The sequence below is a fragment of the Mytilus trossulus genome, chromosome 6 (assembly GCF_036588685.1).
Source record: "Mytilus trossulus isolate FHL-02 chromosome 6, PNRI_Mtr1.1.1.hap1, whole genome shotgun sequence".
In the NCBI taxonomy this organism is placed as follows: Eukaryota; Metazoa; Mollusca; class Bivalvia; order Mytilida; family Mytilidae; genus Mytilus; species Mytilus trossulus.
The window spans coordinates 36609322-36629587 of NC_086378.1; the positions used below are offsets into that span (position 1 = coordinate 36609322).

The 20266-nt window shown below is 32.1% G+C and overlaps 1 protein-coding gene across 2 annotated transcripts; it reads right to left on the reverse strand.

Annotated features, from left to right (window-relative positions):
- Positions 1–944: 944 nt before the first annotated feature.
- Positions 945–19172, reverse strand: LOC134723407 (uncharacterized). Of its 2 annotated transcripts, none has more exons than XM_063587022.1 (2): positions 19115–19172; positions 945–2720 (listed from the first exon to the last, which is right to left on the reverse strand). In XM_063587022.1, exon 2 carries the CDS (start codon positions 2718–2720, stop codon positions 1461–1463), a length of 1260 nt encoding a protein of 419 aa, XP_063443092.1. In that variant the 5' UTR covers positions 19115–19172; the 3' UTR covers positions 945–1460. The 2 variants fall into 2 exon arrangements, with proteins under 2 accessions (XP_063443092.1, XP_063443093.1); XM_063587023.1 differs by lacking the exon at positions 19115–19172 and adding an exon at positions 10932–10998.
- Between the last annotated feature and the right edge of the window lie 1094 nt (positions 19173–20266).

A 20266-nucleotide genomic window follows, 5' to 3' on the forward strand; every position in this document is an offset into this window, starting at 1 on the left:
AAATTATAATCATGGTACTTTTGATATCTATTTTAACCATTGGGTCGATGCCACTGCTGGTGGAAGTTTCGTCCCTGAGGGTATCACCAGCCCAGTAGTCAACATTTCGGTGTTGACATGAATATCAATCATGTGGTCATTTTTATAAATTTCCTGTTTACAAAACTTTGAATTTTTCGAAAAACTAAGGATTTTCTTATTCCAGGCATAGATTACCTTAACCGCATTTGGCACAATTTTTTCGAATTTTTTTCTTATGCTCTTCAACTTTGAAATTGTTTGGCTTTATAAATATTTCGATTTGAGTGTCACTGATGAGTTTTATGTAGACGAAACGCGCGTCTGGCGTACTACATTATAATCCTGGTACTTTTGATAACTATTTACAAAACCATATCGATATATGACGTTGACGTATGGCTATTGATATATGACGTTCATGATTTTTTTTTACTCAATACTGACTTTACTAATGGATGTGTACAAAAACATATAAACGCAAAACTCCCCAAGCAGTATAACGAGGATGGACAACTTAAATTGATACTACAAAAAAAGTTGAATGTCTAAATTAAAAATATTCTCAATAATATCGGCAATTCTCTACGTAATGGCAAATATTTGACAAGGTAATTTCAAATCATAAACATAGACTAATGGCAAAATCAAAAGACAAAACACATCAAACGAATGGACAACAACTGTCATATTCCTGACTAGGTACAGGCATTTTCAAATGTGGATTGCACCTGGTTTTAAAGCGTGTTAGTAAGTTACAGTAATGTTGTATACGAAAATTGCTGTTTACTTCGTGCTATTCGTTGGTCTGTTATACATATAGGGTATTTCAATTTTTAGATTAAGTCATTAACTGTTAGAATTATATGAGGTAAAAAGATGACAAAAATTTATTACTACATAAAACCATTACACGCATCTTAACATTATTTCCACACGGCAAAAATTCTGGAATGGGTTTTTCCCACTTAAACATATATCATAGTATTTCTTCCGAACAGGATAAAGCGTATAGAATATATGTTGCATCTGAAACAAATATTATGGCATTTTTTATAACAAAGTTGTCCGGGTAGCAAGTCAGGAATATGACAGTTGCTGTCCATTAGTTTGATGTATTTTATCATATTTTTTTTGCCATTTGAGCACGGACTATCCGTTTTGAATTTTCCTTTGAGTTCAGTACTTTTGTGATTTTAATAACTTTTTGCATGGTGAAATTCTGTAAGACAAAACATACAAACATTGGCATTATGAGTATGTAATTCATTTAGATTTTTTTAAACCCTACAACGTATTTTTCAATACTCTGTTATAAACATGATATCCAAAAAAATTCGAGGTTTTATAAAATTTGAATGTGCATGCTCAATTTACAAATCTATTTAGTGAGTATGATGAAAATTATTTTGAAAAGGTTGTCCCTGCGTTTTATGTCGTTGCTACTGGTTCACCACTGTTGTATCTTTTTTGCAACAGAAGAGTTTCTTCATAGCTTTTCGAAGCTCTTTGAATCGAAATACATAAATGAAAGGATTTATAATACACTGAAGGGCAACAAGCAGTGCAGAAATGTTTCCTATAGCAAAAGGAAAAGAATGACCAATTCCGTCCGCAAGAAGGCATATGATCATAGGACCATGAAGCAATAAAGTTGAACCAATGACGTATCCTGATGTAGCTAAAGCTCGAAATTCCCATTTTCTCCAAGCAATTTTTAATGCGTTTTCTTTCTTAACTTTTCTTTCGCCTATTTCTACGTTCCTATCATTGACCTTGTCATTGCCTTCTGCGCAAAAGTTTCGAGTGTCTGAGGTTTTTCTTCTTTTTGATGAGCCATCTGTGCAATCTATCATTTCAATTTTTACTCTTGTAGCTGATAATATCCTTGGATCCAATTCAATATCCGTGGTATTTTCTACCCTTGCATCCATCTTTTTACCGTTGAGGGAACTTTTATCTTGAGGGGATTTAACATGGCAAATACGGTCATATGTTTGATCAGAACAGAGCTCTGTTCCAATGCTACTACTTACTTCAGCAGTTGAGCCTTCCTTTTTGATATTGGATGGTGCTTTCGATAAAGGGTTGACTTTCTTCATCATGTTGGAAATAACAAGTAATATTAACGAATATATGACAATAATTGCAAGAGAGAGACAAACAAACAGACCCGATAGTAAAGCTGCAATAATCTGGTAATTGTATGGATCGTAAAAAACACGCATATAACAAACGGTAATTTCAATTTGACGTCGTGGTACTGCAATTATACAGACAATGACATATCCATTTGTCAAGCATAATAAAATGGCGGTCATCTTCTTTTTCCATCCATCTGAACGTGAAAGGATACCATAATTGTAAAGTTTTATCGTCAAAAACCGTTCAATACAAATCATCAAAGCAACTGTTAGTGCCATGTTCACTGAAACAAATATAAGTGTGATTTGTGACATACACAATCCACTGAAAGCACCGCCTACCTTGTTGATAAATGCAAGCAAGAATAATGCGATGCCATACACACAATCCCCTCCGCACATTGATATTACTAACATTGTATGAGCTCTTTTTTCTAAAGTCTTAATTCCAAAAACAAAAAAGAAAACATTGACGGTGACGGTAATCAACGCCAATGGTGCAATTATATATCCAGTAAAGCCGGTACTCACTGTGGTGGTAGTATTTGTGTCATTCATCTGTAAGAAAGAACAAAAAACGAAAAATTAATAAAATGTAACGCAACACTTCAAATGGTTCTCATTTAATGTTCGAGAAGATTATCGTTATAACGTTATTGGAATGTAATATCCCAATTTAAGATATCGCGTAATAATAGTTCTACGAAAACGAAAAAGTATTAACTAAAAAGTTGAATAAAAAAAATCTAGCGCCAAGGAAAATCACAAAGAAAAATCCATAATAAATGGCAAAATCAAATGCTTAAACATATCTAACGAATGGAATACAACTGTCATATGCCGGAATTGGTACAGGCATTTTTTTTATGTAGAAAATGGAGAATCACACCTGGTTTTAAAGCTAGCTAAACCATTCATTCCTTTTGATGTCATCTTTGACTGATGTTAGACTTATGGGTATTAATTCGCCTTTTCAGAATCTAAAGGACTGTGGGTAATTTCATTGTTCGTACACTAAAATGAAAATAACATCGCGTCATTGGATGGATTTCCATTGTTTAAAACGTTTCAAACCAATAGACAACTTTCGAGTTCGATGTATTTCCGGCAAAAACTGTGGTTTTCGTGAATTTGTGCGTTAAGGTGCGTCGTCATTTCCGTTCCAATGTTGAGCAACTGGTTGGAAAACTATAATGCTATATTTTACGAAATTGTTCGGCAAATTGAACTCTGATAATTGACAATCAGCACTGTTGTCATTAGGGGATTGTGATTAAGTACCTACAAAACAAATATTATATCTAGTTAATCTTACAAAATGACGATCCCTTAGACGCTTGATGAACGTAAATAGTGAAGGGATACAGGCGACCCCCTCTACCTGGTAAATGACGTCATAAAGGCACGTATAGTTAACTAGTTTTTTTCCGGCGGACGGATGAACTCGAAGGTGGTCTATTACAACGTTTTGGTGTACGCTTTTGGAAATATTACCCAGAATGCATTAGATTCTGAAACGGCCAATTGTGTGTCTTTCGTTAGCTCACAAGTGGTCTTAACAAACTTAATAAAAAAAATTATAGTGAATCTGGGAAGAGGGAAAATGTTTCAAACGAAAACAGATATTGTATATGTGCAGATAGGTATATCTATACGACACCAACCGACGAAAGTAAGAGCTGAGGGTTGAGAATCATTATGAAATCCATCAAACTCATTACAACATGGTGTGACAAATGTTGTTTATAACACATAGTTAAATTCAAGTTTTAAAATAAACATGTGACATCATATGTAAATTGTTGGTTTTTTGTTTGTTTTATTTCATTAACAACACCTTTGGTCAAATGTGAAATTATGAACATACCAATTGTAATACCATTGTGCTTATTTAAGTAAGGTGCGTCAGAACATTCAAAATCCTGAGAATTTATAAAAGAGTGCGTCAGACAAACTACGCGAGAGACTTTTAAAGTAGATAAACCTTTATTGAAATATTCCACAACCATCAACTAACTCGTCGTGGCGTCTGTAACTTACGAAATAATCTCGTCCAAGTAAAGTTTCAAGCGCCGGTATCTACGATCGTTATATTATGAGATTAAAACTGAAAAGCCGCATAGGAAATTGTTAATAGTTATCAAAGGTACCAGGATTCTAATTTGTACGCCAGACGCGCGTTTCGTCTACATAAGACTCATCAGTGACGCTCATATCAAAATAGTTATAAACCAAACAAATACATAGTTGAAGAGCATTGAGGATCCAAAATTCCAAAAAGTTGTGCCAAATACTGTTAAGGTAATCTATGCCTAGGATAAGAAAATCCTTAGTTTTTCGAAAAATTCAAAGTTTTGTTAACAGGATTTTTTTTAAAATGACCACATAATTGATATTCATGTCAACACCGAAGTGCTGACTACTGGGCTGGTGATACCCTCAGGGACGAAACATCCACCAGCAGAGGCATCGAACCAGTGGTTTAAATAGTTATCAAAGGTACCAGGATTCTTATTTAGTACGCCAGACGCGCGTTTTGTCTACATAAGACTAATCAGTGACGCTCATATCAAAATAGTTATAAATCAAACAAATAAAAAGTTGAAGAGCATTGCGGACCCAATTTCCAAAAAGTTGTGCCAAATACGGCTAAGGTAATATTTGCCTGGGATAAGAAAATCCTTAGTTTTTCTAAAAATTCTAAGATTTGTAAACAGGATTTTAAAAATAAACTGCATTATTTTTTTTATTATAAACTTTGTGATAGGTGTTCATCATGATTTATAAGTTGCAACTCAGAGTGTAAAATTACATGTTTTTTTTCAAAATTTAAAAGATATTTTCTAAAAAGTCCTCAAAATCGTAGAACATGGCTTTGTCTTTGGACAAACATTACTTGTCAACTTTAATGAATACAAATCCTTTTTAAGTACATAAAGAAAATAAACCTTTTTATTGCAACTCATATAAGCTTTCTTCTGTAATCAGAAAAAAGGGAAATATACTAGATATAAATTTAATAGAGCTATTCTTATAATGCGCTATTACATTCTGTTTCAGGTTAAGGGGTGTTGTGCGCAAACGCTCACATGTGTTTCATTCCGCTCATGTCCCTATTTGGGAGCATTTAATTCCGTGGCTATGTTTGTTTCATGTCTACCGAATTTGTTTTGAATAAATAGTGTTGTTATAAATGAGGCCATTAGTTTTCACTTTTGAATTGTTTTCACATTTTTCCTTGCGATGCCATTTATTAAAAGCAGACTATCCGGAATTATTTTTTCACAATTTCGACGGACGTACGTTAACCTATTATTGCTCAAACTCCCCGGCAGTTCCAGTTCCGATCCGCATACGGACCCGAATACTACTCTACACTAATGATGGAGTAAGGGAAAAAAGTTCCGGAACGGAAACGATCACTGTCCGGAGTTTGATTATTGCTAACATCTTTACGTTTGCAACTTTGGGGGTAGTTGACTAATTGGCAAGCATCTCGAATATTATTTTTATTAACAAATTATTACAAATTATTTTTTATGATTTGCTTTCGACATTAACTAGATCTACAATTTGGAAATTGTAAAAAAAAAAAATTTAAATTTAAAACCACACCGATTTATCATAAATAAACACATACCACCCTGCATCGGTCTATGTCTATTATAGTTATACATAGGTATGCTGCATTTCTTACAAAAGGAACTGTGTCTTTATTATAATCAAAATCAAACACACAAAAAACACAAATAATTGCAATTTAAAATTCTTTCTAATGGCTCACCAGGATGAGAAACGTCACCTATAAGTTAATAAAATGATTCTTTATCCTTTTTGATATGAGACTTTTATCATTATATACGACTGAGTTGGCATATGTCTTATTTGTTTTCCATCAAACGACTGCGTGTTGTACTTTGTTTCCATGGAAATTAACGTTTCTTGTCATTAAAATTTTTACTAAGACGTGTAATTACTCAAGGTTTTAGTTACTTCTATTCTTATCATCACGTTTACATTGAAAGTAAATACTCAATGTATCCATTATTTCTTTTATCACGGCTGCTCAGTGCAGGTGAACGAAGTGATAAATTTATGTGTATTTTTTATATTTTTTTATATATATACTGAATGAAATCAATCATTACACTTTAAAAGTTTGACTTTCAATTCAACTCAATATCAAGAACTCTCTCATCACTCTTAAAATGTTTAGATAATATATACTTTTCTATAAAGCAACACTGTCTTCTTTATGACAGTATGGTTGGATCGGTACTGAACTATCCTTCCGAAATATGGGGTTTTCACCGTGCCAACGACATAGAGATTATTCATAACCGTTTTAGTAGGTTTGTTTTAAAATTAGGTAAACATGCTCCTATTACTTTTCTTTGTGGCGAGCTTGGTCATCTACCTATGTATGTTTTGAAAAAACAATTAATCTTAAAATAAGCTTATTCTAGATCTCTAACAATTAAGCTCTGTAACTATTTGAAGAGTGCATGGAAAGCTATATCTGATATTATTGGTTAGCTACAACATGTATTTTATGATTGTATTGTTCTCTGTTACCAGTCTTTTGTCACATTATGTATATATTATATATTGCCATAGCATGTTCTATATGTTTTTTGACTTTGGCAGCTACTGCCTCTTTTCTACCTCAAGAAAAAATTGCCTTGGCTGTATTTGGCAAAACTTTGGGGAATTTTGGTCGTGAATGCTCTTCGACTTTGTACTTTATTTGGCCTTTTTAACTTTTTTGGATTCGAGCGTTGCTGATGAGTCTTTAGAAACGCTTGTCTGGCGTAGATAATATAGAACTAGATCTTGGTATCTATGATGAGTTTATTTGACAAATATCTCAATTCTCTACTGAAATTAAAGCTATTATTTGTCAGACACATGGGAAATATTTGTTTCTCTTTAAATAATTCCTACCTAGGAACTTTCACAAAACGTGTAAATTTTGCAGTGTCTTCTTATTTTATCCAACTATCAAATCCCACATGGATTCTATACGTTTTCCTGGGAATAACACAAACACAGAGGAATATTGCAAACCTCTTTATCTTACTTTGGAATGTCGATTATTCACTTTAAGTAAACTCATACAAAAGCGTACTTGAATAAAATAGAAAATTTCTAAATGTGTTCTTAAATTTGGTTAAAAGATCATTCTGTTGCTCTAATTTGCAGATAACCTGAAACGCCCACCTGAAACAAATCAGGGTTACCAGTTACGAAATTACCCATTGTTCGAATAATAATGGATTGGTGTGTGATATATTACCTGACAACTTTCACACTTATAATGAGATCATAAGCATTTTGTTCCTCCTTTGAACTGTACAATTCGTGTTTTTGTGTAGAATGAAATGGATTGTGAAATACTGGAGAGACATTTTCTTGTGTAGGAGTATTTTTTTTACATAATTTATAGTTGACATAGAGTGATATCCTTCTTATTCTTGTATGAAAATTGAAGAAAAATTTAAATAATTTCATAATGAAACGATAATAAACATTATGTATATGTTTAACAACATTTGGTTGAGACAAACCAAAGTTAGAGAACGGTAACCAATTTTAAAATTGGACGTACACGATTACGGACGAACGGACAAGGGTAACTTAAAACTCCCTCTTTCGCCTAGTGGCGAGGGCATTACAAAATAACATTTATTATCTAATCATCTACTGGCCATGTCGTTGTCAGTTTATTTTCGACTTATGAGTTTTTGTGTCTTTTCGGTATTTTTAGGCTCTCTTCTACAATAATTGATATCTCCAGATACATGTAAGTTACTTTTGTCTATTGAAACACAGCAGCTCAAAAAGTATCAAAAATAGTAGTAAACTCACTTTATTGACTTGTATTAAAATCATAGATATACCGTCTGATTAACTCATAACAGTTACATTGTATTAGCAAACAGTTCTTTCGTTATAACATAATTTTCAAGAGACTAAATGACGCAGACTGAATTAACAACTATAGTTCATCGTACTACCTTCAACAATGAGTAAAACCAATGTTGATATGTGTCATATATTACAGTTTACGATCACACAGTCGGAGAGCACACATATTTTAAAAGTAAAGACTGTGTGCACTTAATATTTTAACCCGAAATTAAAATATCAAACATTTACTCATTTTATGATTTCTTTACACATAGGCAGGTGTTGTGTTTGCAATTAAGAAGTAATTTGAAGTTTGACAAATATTTCAGAATTTCGGATGACAGACATATGTTTTTAATAAAACAACAAGATTAATTCATTTTATTCTTCGCAATCAGTTTATATAATCTCTTTAAAATATATTCTTTTTATCTCAAATCATTTTTTTTTCGTCAGACTTAATTTTGTCATTTCTTTTTTATTAAATTAATTTTTTAATTACTTATTTTTTATTTATTTTTTATGATGTGAAAAATCCGGATAATTTTAAACATTTTTGACATTTTAATATGTTTTACAAAATTTATTTGTTAAATAGATATTTATTTCTTGATTATAGTGTCTCATAAGTCTATCTAGGCTGGGTATTGGTCTTATTTTATTATTGTGCAATGTATGATCTGTATAAAAATCTGTAGACAAGTATGTGACACTTTAATAAAATAAATTATAATTATTATTTTTTCATATAGCTTTATTTTCAATTTTTTCACCTTGGAAGAAAACAGAATGTGTGTTTTGCTCACTTCAAATGATAAATGGTGACGAATACATTTTTTAATTGTACAACTTTTGATAATAACAAATTTGATCATAGATATTATCCTCTCCTAGCATTTTTAATTTTCCTGATTTTATAAATTCCAAAACATGTTCAGATCTAAATTTGCAGTGTAAACTAATTAAGGAAATCAACAATTTGAACTTTTCTGGATGAAATGCTAGTTAATATGTATTTATGGGAAACGTTTTGATATTATATTTGATAAGGTTTAATTCCACAAAGTTGGCTAATTGGTACTTACAAACCATATATATATAAAAAAAATAAAGGCGACTTTAAAAATTCAAAGATATATATATACCAATTGATATTGTAAGTTGATTGTGAAAACTATGTAAAAAAAATCTTAAGCAAAAGGAACACTGTCAAATTTCAAACTAGAAATAGCATTTGGTAAAATACTGAGAATGGCAATGCTTATTTAATCACGTTTTCGGCATCGCCAGGTATATAAAATCGAAATACAAATTATCCAAAAATAGTCGTACTTCGATGTTATGAGATTGGAAAGGAGTGTGTTGGTAGGAGGGGTCGTGATCCCGAAGTCCCCACAAAGGTCCTATCCCCCCTCTGAGATGTCATGAAAAGCAACCAATGTGTTAGCGATGGTATGAAAACTGTATTAACAAAAATAAAGGTCAAAACAATTCCAAATGTTAAGATGGGTATTCTTGAAGTTCTCTGTTGAACTACAACTATATACCGGTAATTTTTACAAAAAAAGATCGAACGATACCAGAGGGACAGTCAAACTGAAAGATCGAAATTAAAAGGACAACGCCATTGCTTAAAAAAACAAAAAAGAAAACAACAGACAAATAACAGTACACACGTCACACCATAGAAAACTAAAGGCTAAGCAACACTAACCACACCAAAAACTGGGGAATGATCTCAGGTGCTCCGGGAGGGTAAGCAGATCCTGCTCCACATGTGGCACCCGTCGTGTTGCTCATATTATTATAAACCCGCTAAATAGTCTAATTCGGAAGGTGACATTCATGAGAAGGGAAGGGGAATTACAAAGTAGTTAATGCTCTCTTTGAATAATTTTGGATGGATTTTAACTACATGAAGCTTATGATAAAGTATATGAACTTCCTGTATAAAATTAAGGAGATATGGTATGATTGCTTATAAATTGTTATTTGGAAACCAGTAAATCACAACACTGTTTAATTAACAAAAAGACACCGATAAGACAAAATGAAAAACAATTAAAACTAGAGAAACAACAGAAACAAATAGACACCCAGCAACAAAAAACTATCAAAAACATAATGGCTCATGACTCAGAACACGCACATAAAGAATGTGGCTAAGTTAAGCATGTGTATGAACACTCAATCCTCGCATATATTCGGGCATATTCGGGCAGTTGTGTAACAGCACAGAAAAAGGTTTACATATCAGAGTGGCACAAAATACACACCAAAAAAACATAAAGACAAAAGACACGAAACCTAAATCTGGGGACATTTAAAGTTACTTCTAATGTATAAATAATTATTATGTTCGCCTAGAATCTATCAGTCGACTAAAAGCATGACCTTGTGCGATGCTAAAATATAAGAAACTAATGTATACCCTCGGTAGTTACCGCCTTTGGATGGTTTATTGTAAGTGTTTATAACAAAATGTATAGAAACATTACCCGTAGACTTTCCATGTTATTAAAAACATCAGAATATTTAAAGTGTATACACTGGTGTCCAATCAAAGGCATTGACGATAATAAGTTTGATTTCAATCTATGCTTGCTTTTTGAGAAATTTTTTTTTTTTAAATTGAAACTATCGAGAGGGAAAAATATCTATTGTTTGAGAGAAACACTTTATGTTTTACGATAAAACATATTATTTCTATTACAGAAAAGGATGTTCAACTTTCTTCCGTACGTTATTTTCAAAACAGCATTTACTATTTGAAATAAATAAATATATTATCAAAACATTATTTTCTTTCTTTCTTTTAATAGTAATGGTACTAATAAATAGTAGTAAAGAAAAACATACCTTTTATTTAATGAAGTTTTATCTTTCTTTAAAACACCTGTCAATTTTTGAGTTCTTAATAAGTACGCATCAAAGCAAACTATAAACTGTGAAAAAATATATCTGTAAACCTTTTGTCACCTGATATTTTTCTATGATCTTATTGGCAGACCAATTTATTCTGTACCATAGACAAATGTGGGCATATATTGTCAAAGTACAAGGATTTATTCATATCTAATTAAAGAGATACTGATGTTTATAATTGATTTTGGAGCTGTTAATAGAACCAAGCAATATAATGCTGTCAGTTTTCATGCCTTTGATCACACAATTATAAACATATCTTAACCATACTTATTTTTTTCTATTATACATGTACCATTGGCTTTTTACTGATAAAGGTAAACTATAATATAATGCTTAGAAATCACCAAATTTATAAGTGTTATTTTTTTGTTGCTTCCGTAAGCCTCAGATTTCAAGCCAAGTAAAGATATAAATTGAAGGAATTGTGACCCTTGTATCTTTCAAATAAAGTACAGAATATCTCTTTTTTTTAATAACATTCACGGTAATAATTAGTCAGCACAATATATTATTCCCGTGATGCTTTGGGGCAGTTCTTTTGAAAATTCAAAACTTATTTGAAAAAAAAGAGGCAGAGCATTACTTGAGGGAGATATATTCCTTAATTAAAAAGATCTGCTTATCTTTCAGGAGCACCGGGGTCTTCCCCAATTTTTGATTGAGTTCGTTTTGTCCATTCTTTTGTTTTAATGTTGTGTTTTGCGAAATGGTGTTTGTCAGTTTATTTTCATTCTATGATATGTTTCGCCACTCTTTATATAATTTTCAAATAAATGTAATACTAGTAGCAAATTTTAATAATAAAATATATGTATCTGTCTATCGTACGATCTACCTAATAAAGATATATTTAGTATTTAGCAACCGTTGAATGTTTCTATATAAAGAAACAACACAAACACAACTATAATTCTGTCAACAGCCTCTTTAATAATATAATTTAAATAAAATATGTAAAAGCAAATTTTAATAACACAATGTCTGTATCTATCTATCGTACACACTACCTTAAAAGTAAAATCTCAAAAATACTGAACTCCAAGAAAAATTTCAAAACGGAAAGTCCCTAATCAAATAGCGAAATCAAACGACAAAACACACCAAACGAATGGGCAACAACTGTCATATTCCTGACTTGGAACAGGCATTATCAAATGTAAAAAAAATGTGGATTGAACCTGGTTTTATAGTGCTAAACCTCTCACGTATATGACAGTTGCATCATATTCGATATATATCAAATATTTTAAAACCGGTACAATTTTTTATAAAAAGAAACAGCACAAACCCAAACATTATTTTACCAACAGCCCACTATATTTGTAATCACATAAGCAACACGACGGGTCCCGCATGTGGAGCAGGATCTGCTTACCCTTCCGGAGCACCTGAGATCACCCCTAGTTTTTGGTGGGGTTCGTGTTGTTTATTCTTTAGTTTTCTATGTTGTGTCATGTGTACTATTGTTTTTCTGTTTGTCTTTTTCATTTTTAGCCATGGCGTTGTCAGTTTGTTTTAGATCTAAGAGTTTGACTGTCCCTTTTGTATCTTTGGTCCCTCTCTTGATAAAAGTTAGTCTGACTTTGACCACTCGTTATGTTTTTAATTCCTGCAGCTGTCGCAGAACCAGCTCTTAAGAATATTAATCTATCTTATCAGATCTATATTGTAATCTTGTCACGAAACTAACATATTTAGACTTATAAGGCCGCCATAATGCTAAGTCTTTAAATCTATATCTATGAGTTTACAGCTTTTGCCTGATCTTCAAATGAGCCGAAATTAAAACTACTTTGAGACAAAATCAATATTGGCCAATTATAATATATATATAATTTATATATTATATAATTGCTGTGTACAAGTTATCATGTTGTACAAATCATAATTTGTATTTTGATTTGTTCAACTTGCAATTTATACAAAAAAGTGTTTGTTTTGACTTGAATGTACAATAACTTATAGTATGGATCTTCTTATAAACTGAAAAGCATTGACACACTCAAAAGAGTTTGTATTCCATGACTTCACAATAAACCTTTTTTTACAAAATATAAAAATAGTTCTGCATCATTTGTTTATGCATGTGAGTGAATTATTGGATCGATAATTGCACATCTTTTGCTTTTTACATTTTTATTACTCCTGCTTTTACATTTACACGAAAGAAGCCCTGACCACCAGTTTCTGAAAGATTTTTATCTGCTTGACGTATCGAAAGTCGAAGTTAAGAAACCTTTGCTGTGAAATATTTTATGTCTTTAACAGCTCCGATCTGAATTCTCGACAAATATAATGTTAAAATTTCAACAGCAGTTCCAATGCGATACCCTAATTCTCTAGATTTAATGATTACAGATAAGATATTTTAAGAATCAGTTGTGTTACGATCATACTGTAGAATTGGTATAATGACATAATACGCCATAGCAAGTTCTGATAATTTATGTTTCGTTTCCATGGTACGATATTCGGCTTGAATCTGTTAGCCAGACAGTGCACAGATCCTGACATGTATGATTGGTACGTCTACGTCAGTGTCATCCTAATTATCACTTGGGCCTATTTCTATTATACTATCAGGACTATCACTGGGGCCAGTTTCTATTATGCTATCAGAATTGTCATCAGGGCCAATCTTTATGATATTGTCAGAATTTTCACTTAGGCCAATTTGTATGATACTATCAAAATTTTCACTGAGACCAATCTTACCGATACTATCAGAATTGTCACTGAAACCAATCTTAATGATTCTATCAGAATTGTCACTGACGCCAATCTTAATGATACTATCGGAATTGTCACTGACGCCAATCGTAATGATACTATCAGAATTGTCACTGACGCCAATCTTAATTATTGTATCAGAAATATCACTGAGACCAATTTCTATTACAATCAGAATTTTCACGGCGGCCAATTTCTATTATACTATCAGATTTGTCACGGAGGCCAATTTTTATTTTTCTATCAGAATTGTTTCATTGTAGCAATATATTTCTATTATACTCTCAGAATTCTTACTGGGTCAAAATTTGCACTAAAATTTCAACTATACTGTCAGAATTGTCACTCAGGCCAATTTTTATAAATCTATCAGAACTATCACTGAGGCTTATTTCTAATGTACTATGAGAATTGTCACCGTGGCCAATTTCTATTATACTATCGCTGAATATAGAATACTATGGACGTTTTCTTGTTACGTATAATTAATATATGTTGGCAGTACAATGGTCATGCGTTTCTCAGACTGTTAATGTCGCTTTCACACTTCATCCGTCGGATGTGTACTGATTGGTTCTAAAGTCTGGAGAAAACAGGATGTATCTTTTAGTTGTGATTGGCTTTGAATTAGCTTTCAGTAACTGCTAGTACCCTTATTTCGACGGGGCTCTGTGTTTATATTAGATGTTTGTGTGTCTCGTGTCGATCTTGGAGTCAAGCTATTTGCTATTGATTTTTACAGTATGTTCATAATTGCTGCAACGTCATTGTCCCTAGCCATGTGAGGGTTGAGCTCTAGCAAACATCTTTAACTCTGCCGCTTTTTGTACGTACCTGTCAAAAGTCAGAAACCTGTATTTCACTGGTTTTCGTACTCGCGTTTGTCTAATTTGGTATTTGTTTTTCGTTCATTGTTTTGTTTTAAAGTAAGCCGTTACCGTTCTCGTTAGAATTGTTTCACATTTTCATGTCGTTGCCTTATTTATGCGATTATACTGTATGGGTTTCTCATTGATGAAAGTTTAAAGTGGCCCATAATTGTTTACATACACTTTATTTCCACTTTTATCGTTTTATCAATAGCAATAACATCACAGCTCTTGAGTTGTATACCTGTATGGAAAATTCCAATTTGCATGTATAATCTAACATTTATACGAAAAACAGGAAACATATGTATTATTGATATATAAAAATAAGAAGATGTGGTATGATTGCCAATGAGAACACTCTCCACAATAGACCAAATGACACAGACTGTATTAACACCTATATGTCATCAGCAGTAAGTAAAACCCATGCTGATTTGTGTCGTACGTTAACAGTTTACGATCACATTGTTCACACCTTTTAAGTAAAGGCTGCCTTTTAACATTAGTGCACTTAACATTTTCACAAGAAACAGTTTAGAATATCACACTTTGACACATTTGATGTTTTCTCAACGCATATCTGATGACGTGTCAAACTATTTCCAACTGTGTTAATCAGCATGTGCTATTACACAAATGCCCCAAGTTAAGAAAGTTCGCTGAGTTCAGTTTCAAAATAAATAGGCTTCTATATTAGTAGTATATATTGATAGGGGATTAATTTTGTAATAAAAAAGCCTAAAAAATATTGGGATCATGTATTGAGAATGTCCATTCTTTCAAATTACTTAGAATTGACATTGATGAAAAATTGGACTGGGAAGATCATGTTGATCGACTATGTAAAATTATCTCATCTTCTATATCACTTTTATAAAATTAAAGTAATATTTGACAATACCATGAATACACACAAGGCAACTTTTTTTTTATATTGCCTGTATTCTACCATATATAGACTATTGTAGTTCAGTTTGGGGAAATGTATTACAAAAAGATTCAAATAGAATCATTAAACATCAAAAAAGAGTAGCAATGCAATGCAATATTTCTATTCCATCTAATTTCATGTTTTCATCTTTAAAATGGCTATCTTTTACCAAAAGAATAATATACCAACAATCAATTCTAATGTATAAAATTGTAAATGGACTAACACCTGATTACTTAGCAATGCTAAATATTGATGATATGCAACACCACAACTTACGATGTGTCTCTAATAATGATCTTTTAGTTCCAAGACCAAATACAAATTTTTATAAAAAATCTTTTCATTCAGTATTCTGCAACCAAAGTATGGAATAATTTACCACTCAAAATAAAAAAAAATGTCGTAATGTGGAATTATTCAAGAAACATTGCCATAAGCAACCTGTGGAGCTGGATCTGCTTACCCTTCCGGGGCACCTGAGATCACCTCTAGTTTTTTGGTGGGGTTCGTGTTGTTTATTCTTTGATATTCTATGTTGTGTCATGTGTACTATTGTTTGTCTGTTTGTCCTTTTTATTTTTGGCCATCGAGTAATCAGTGTATTGTCGATTTATGAGTTTGACTGTCCCTCTGGTATCTTTCGTTCCTCTTTATAATCATTTTCTTGAAAATTACATGCAAGTCAAATAATTTGTTTTCCTTTAACAAAACTTTATAAAATATTGCCATTTATTACCATGTGTACATTTGAATAATTGAATTGTGTATATACTAGTAATATATATTGTAATATAAATCGAATTTAATGTATGAATATATGAATGTTAACTGTATGCATGTATTTTGTTTGAAGGCCTCAATGCAAATTATACTAGTTCTAATTAAGGTTCCCTCTTTAAATAAAAAAAATAGTATTATTATTATTATAATTTGTTTAACGCTATTTTACCTATGACGACATTGTCAATTTCATGTCAATTTCCTTAGCAACGTCACGTGCCTCCTTAGTTTCTTGCGATAATTTTCCATTTACAGCGAGTAGCATGATAAAAATTATCACAAAAAAAAATCAAAGAAAAAATGCACAAATAAGAGATAAGTACCGATTATCAGGTTATCTGCATGTTGATATCGTAAAATATCAGCTGCGAGACATAATATGAAGCTTTTTGTCGAGTGAGCGTAGCGAACGAGATCAAAAAGCCTTCATATAATTTCAAGCAGCTGATATTTTACCAAATCAATATGCAGATAATCTGATAATCGATCTATCGGGCTATATTTGCGTGTTTCGGAAGTGTTTTCTTTGTTTCACCAGCACACAAAAGATGACTGTTAAGTTTGGGTCAAAGTTATTAACGTCGGTTCAAACATTATGACGTCGCTGATATGTCCGGGTCAACGTTATTAAGGCCGGGTCAACGTATTTGACGTCTCAAGGACATGATACGGAATAATATTAAGAGCTGAACAGAGTGGTATAGACAGTGGGACGACCGATAATACGTCATATCAAAACTGCTGACACTTGTTTATTAAATAATGATATATGTTATGATTGTCTGATTCGGGTGTTTATGCAAGTATGAAAGAGTCTCAGACTCTCCGGCTTAGATTACAGGTGTTGTGACTACCGCCAATATGGTTCGAGAATTTTTTTTTATCGTCCTTTGATTTTCGTTGACGAATATATTCCCTAGTGTTGACAGTGTGTCTCTTGTCATTTGTTTTATACCCCTTCCAAATTTATTTCTCAATGCCGATGAAGTTTTCTATAATTTTGATATCATTTGTCACAAAAGTAGTACAACACACAATAACAGGTTTATTGAGAAAGCGCAGGTGGGATTTTTTTTATTTTCATTTATTGTCTAACAGAACCGCACTACGAAATAATTGTGGTCTCGGACCATATGCGTTAATCCAATTTGCAGGTATAATCTGACATTTATACGAAGAGCAGAACATTTGCCCGTGAGATCTTGTCAAAATTATATAATAAACAGTAATAATTTTTTTTTAAAGACAAATACCTGGCCAAAGTTGGTTGAAATATATTACACGGAGCACAGTTTGACTTTTAATTAATACCTTGTTTGAAGAAAAATAGTGTATACCATGTCTTTATTAAAAAATATTGCCTCGTGCGATGCAAAATATAAGTACATAGTATCGATAAAATGTACGTAGAACCAAACCTCATATACTTCCTATGTTATTAAAAGCATCATAATATTAAAAGGTTTTTCAACCAAAGGCCCTGACGATAATAAGGTTGCCTTTCAATCTATGATTTGAGATGAAACACTGTAAGTTTTAAGAAACGATCTTTTTTTTAGAGGAACAATAATCTATGTTTTGAGAGGAAATAATCTATGTTTTGAAAGGAAACCATCCATGTTTTGGTAGGAACAATGATCTCTGTTTTGAGAGGAAACAATCTACGTTTTGAGATGAAACAATCTATGTTTTGAAAAAAACAATGATCTTTGTTTTGAGAGGAAACCATCTATACTTTGAGAGGACAATGATCTATGTTTTGAAAGAAACAATTATCTATGTTTTGAAAGAAACAATGATCTATGTTTTGAGATGATACCATCTATACTTTGAGAGGAACAATGATCTATGTTTTGAGAGGAACAATGATCTATGTTTTGAGAGGAAACCATCTATGTTTTGAGAGGTACAATGATCTATGTTTTGAGAGTAAACCATTCATGTTTTGGTAGGAACAATGATCTCTGTTTTGAGAGAAAACTATCTACGTTTTGAGATGAAACAATCTACGTTTTGAAAGAAACAATGATCTATGTTTTGAAAGAAACAATGATCTATGTTTTGAGATGATACCATCTATACTTTGAGAGGAACAATGATCTATGTTTTGAGAGGAACAATGATCTATGTTTTGAGAGGAACAATGATCTATGTTTTGAGAGGAACAATGATCTATGTTTTGAGAGGAACAATGATCTCTGTTTTGAGAGGAAACCATCTATGTTTTGAGAAGAAACCATCTATACATTGAGAGGTACAATGATCTATGTTTTGAGAGGAAACCATTCATGTTTTGGTAGAAACAATGATCTCTGTTTTTAGAGGAAACAATCTACGTTTTGAGATGAAACAATCTATGTTTTGAAAGAAACAATGATCTATGTTTTGAGAGGAAACTATTCATGTTTTGAGAGGAAAATGATCTCTGCTTTGCGAGGAAACAATCTTCGTAATGAGATGAAACAATCCATGTTTTGAAGGAAACAACAATCTACGGTTTGAGATGAAACAATCTATGTTTTGAGAGGAACAATGATCTATGTTTTGAGATGAAAAGGTAGGACTAAAGCCATAGACTTTCTTTGTTATTAAAAGCATCATAATATAAAAAGGGTTTTCAATGAAAAGTATTGCCGATGATAAGATTGCCTTTCAATCTATGCTTTGATAGCATGTTTTTTTCTTCAAATTCGGCATTAACTGTTTTAACTGTTTAAAATAAATAAGTATATTATCAAAACAATGTTTCTAAAAAAAAATGTAATGATAATGGTAATAGTAGTAAAGAAAAAACATACCTTATTTGCGTTTTATTTTTCTTGGAAACACCTGTTTCATTTCTGAGTTCAAATTATATTATATAAAGCAAACTATAAACTGTTAAAATATATATCCGAAAACCTTTTGTCACCTGATATTTTTCTATGATATTATTGGCAGACCAATTTATTCTATACCATAGGCAATAGTGGACATATATATTGTCAAAGTACAAGAATTTATTCATATCTAATTAACAGTAAAAGAGAAACTGATGTTTATAATTGATTTTGGAGTTGTTAATAGAACCAGGCAATATAATTCTGTTGGTTTTCACGCCTTTAATCACTCAATTATATACTTATCTAAACCATACATATTTATCTATTATACAAGAGACAGAAAAACTAACAATTAGTGACCAATAACTTTGAAAACCATACATCAGAATGGTACAATCAAAATTCCCTTTAAATTTTCAAATATATGTATTTAAAATTATTGTTATATATCCTAGTATAGTAGATATTGATAATCATACATCGTAACACGCTATCTTCAACATTCTCGCTACCACAACAACAAAGGAGTTTGAACAATTTTTAAATCGCTGAAATCTACCTGCTGAATTCAGAGAGTATCAATGGTAGATTCATTGTGCTTGCTGTCTAACAGTTCAATCTGAACTGATTTGGTTGGTTCACTTTCACCAGCAGATAGTATTTTGACGGATTCAAAAGATCTTTTTCTTGTTAAATCTAGTGGAAGTGGATTGACTGATTCAATGGATTTAGAATTGGTGGATTCAGATAGTTGTGCCCCAGTTGTCTCATGTCTTTCTTCTAATTGTGTGAAAGATTGCTTTAGCTTTGGTTTAGATGGGTCTCCAATGACACTGGATGTGTACAATTCACTGTTTGATGTTCTTGCCATATCTTGGTAGTCTTAAATTTAACAAAAGAGAACAAAAGATGGCTTTGTACGCCATCGGGTGCGGGTTCACATTTTTCATACAAGGCTTTTTGTAGCTGGCGACTATTCTGTAAGAGATATTGAAGTCCATTATCACTGTATTAGTATACCCATTTTTTAAGGGGCCAGCTGAAGGACGCCATCGGGTGCGGGAGTTTCTCGCTACATTGAAGACCCATTGGTAGACTTCGGCTGTTGTCTACTTTATGTCGCGTTGT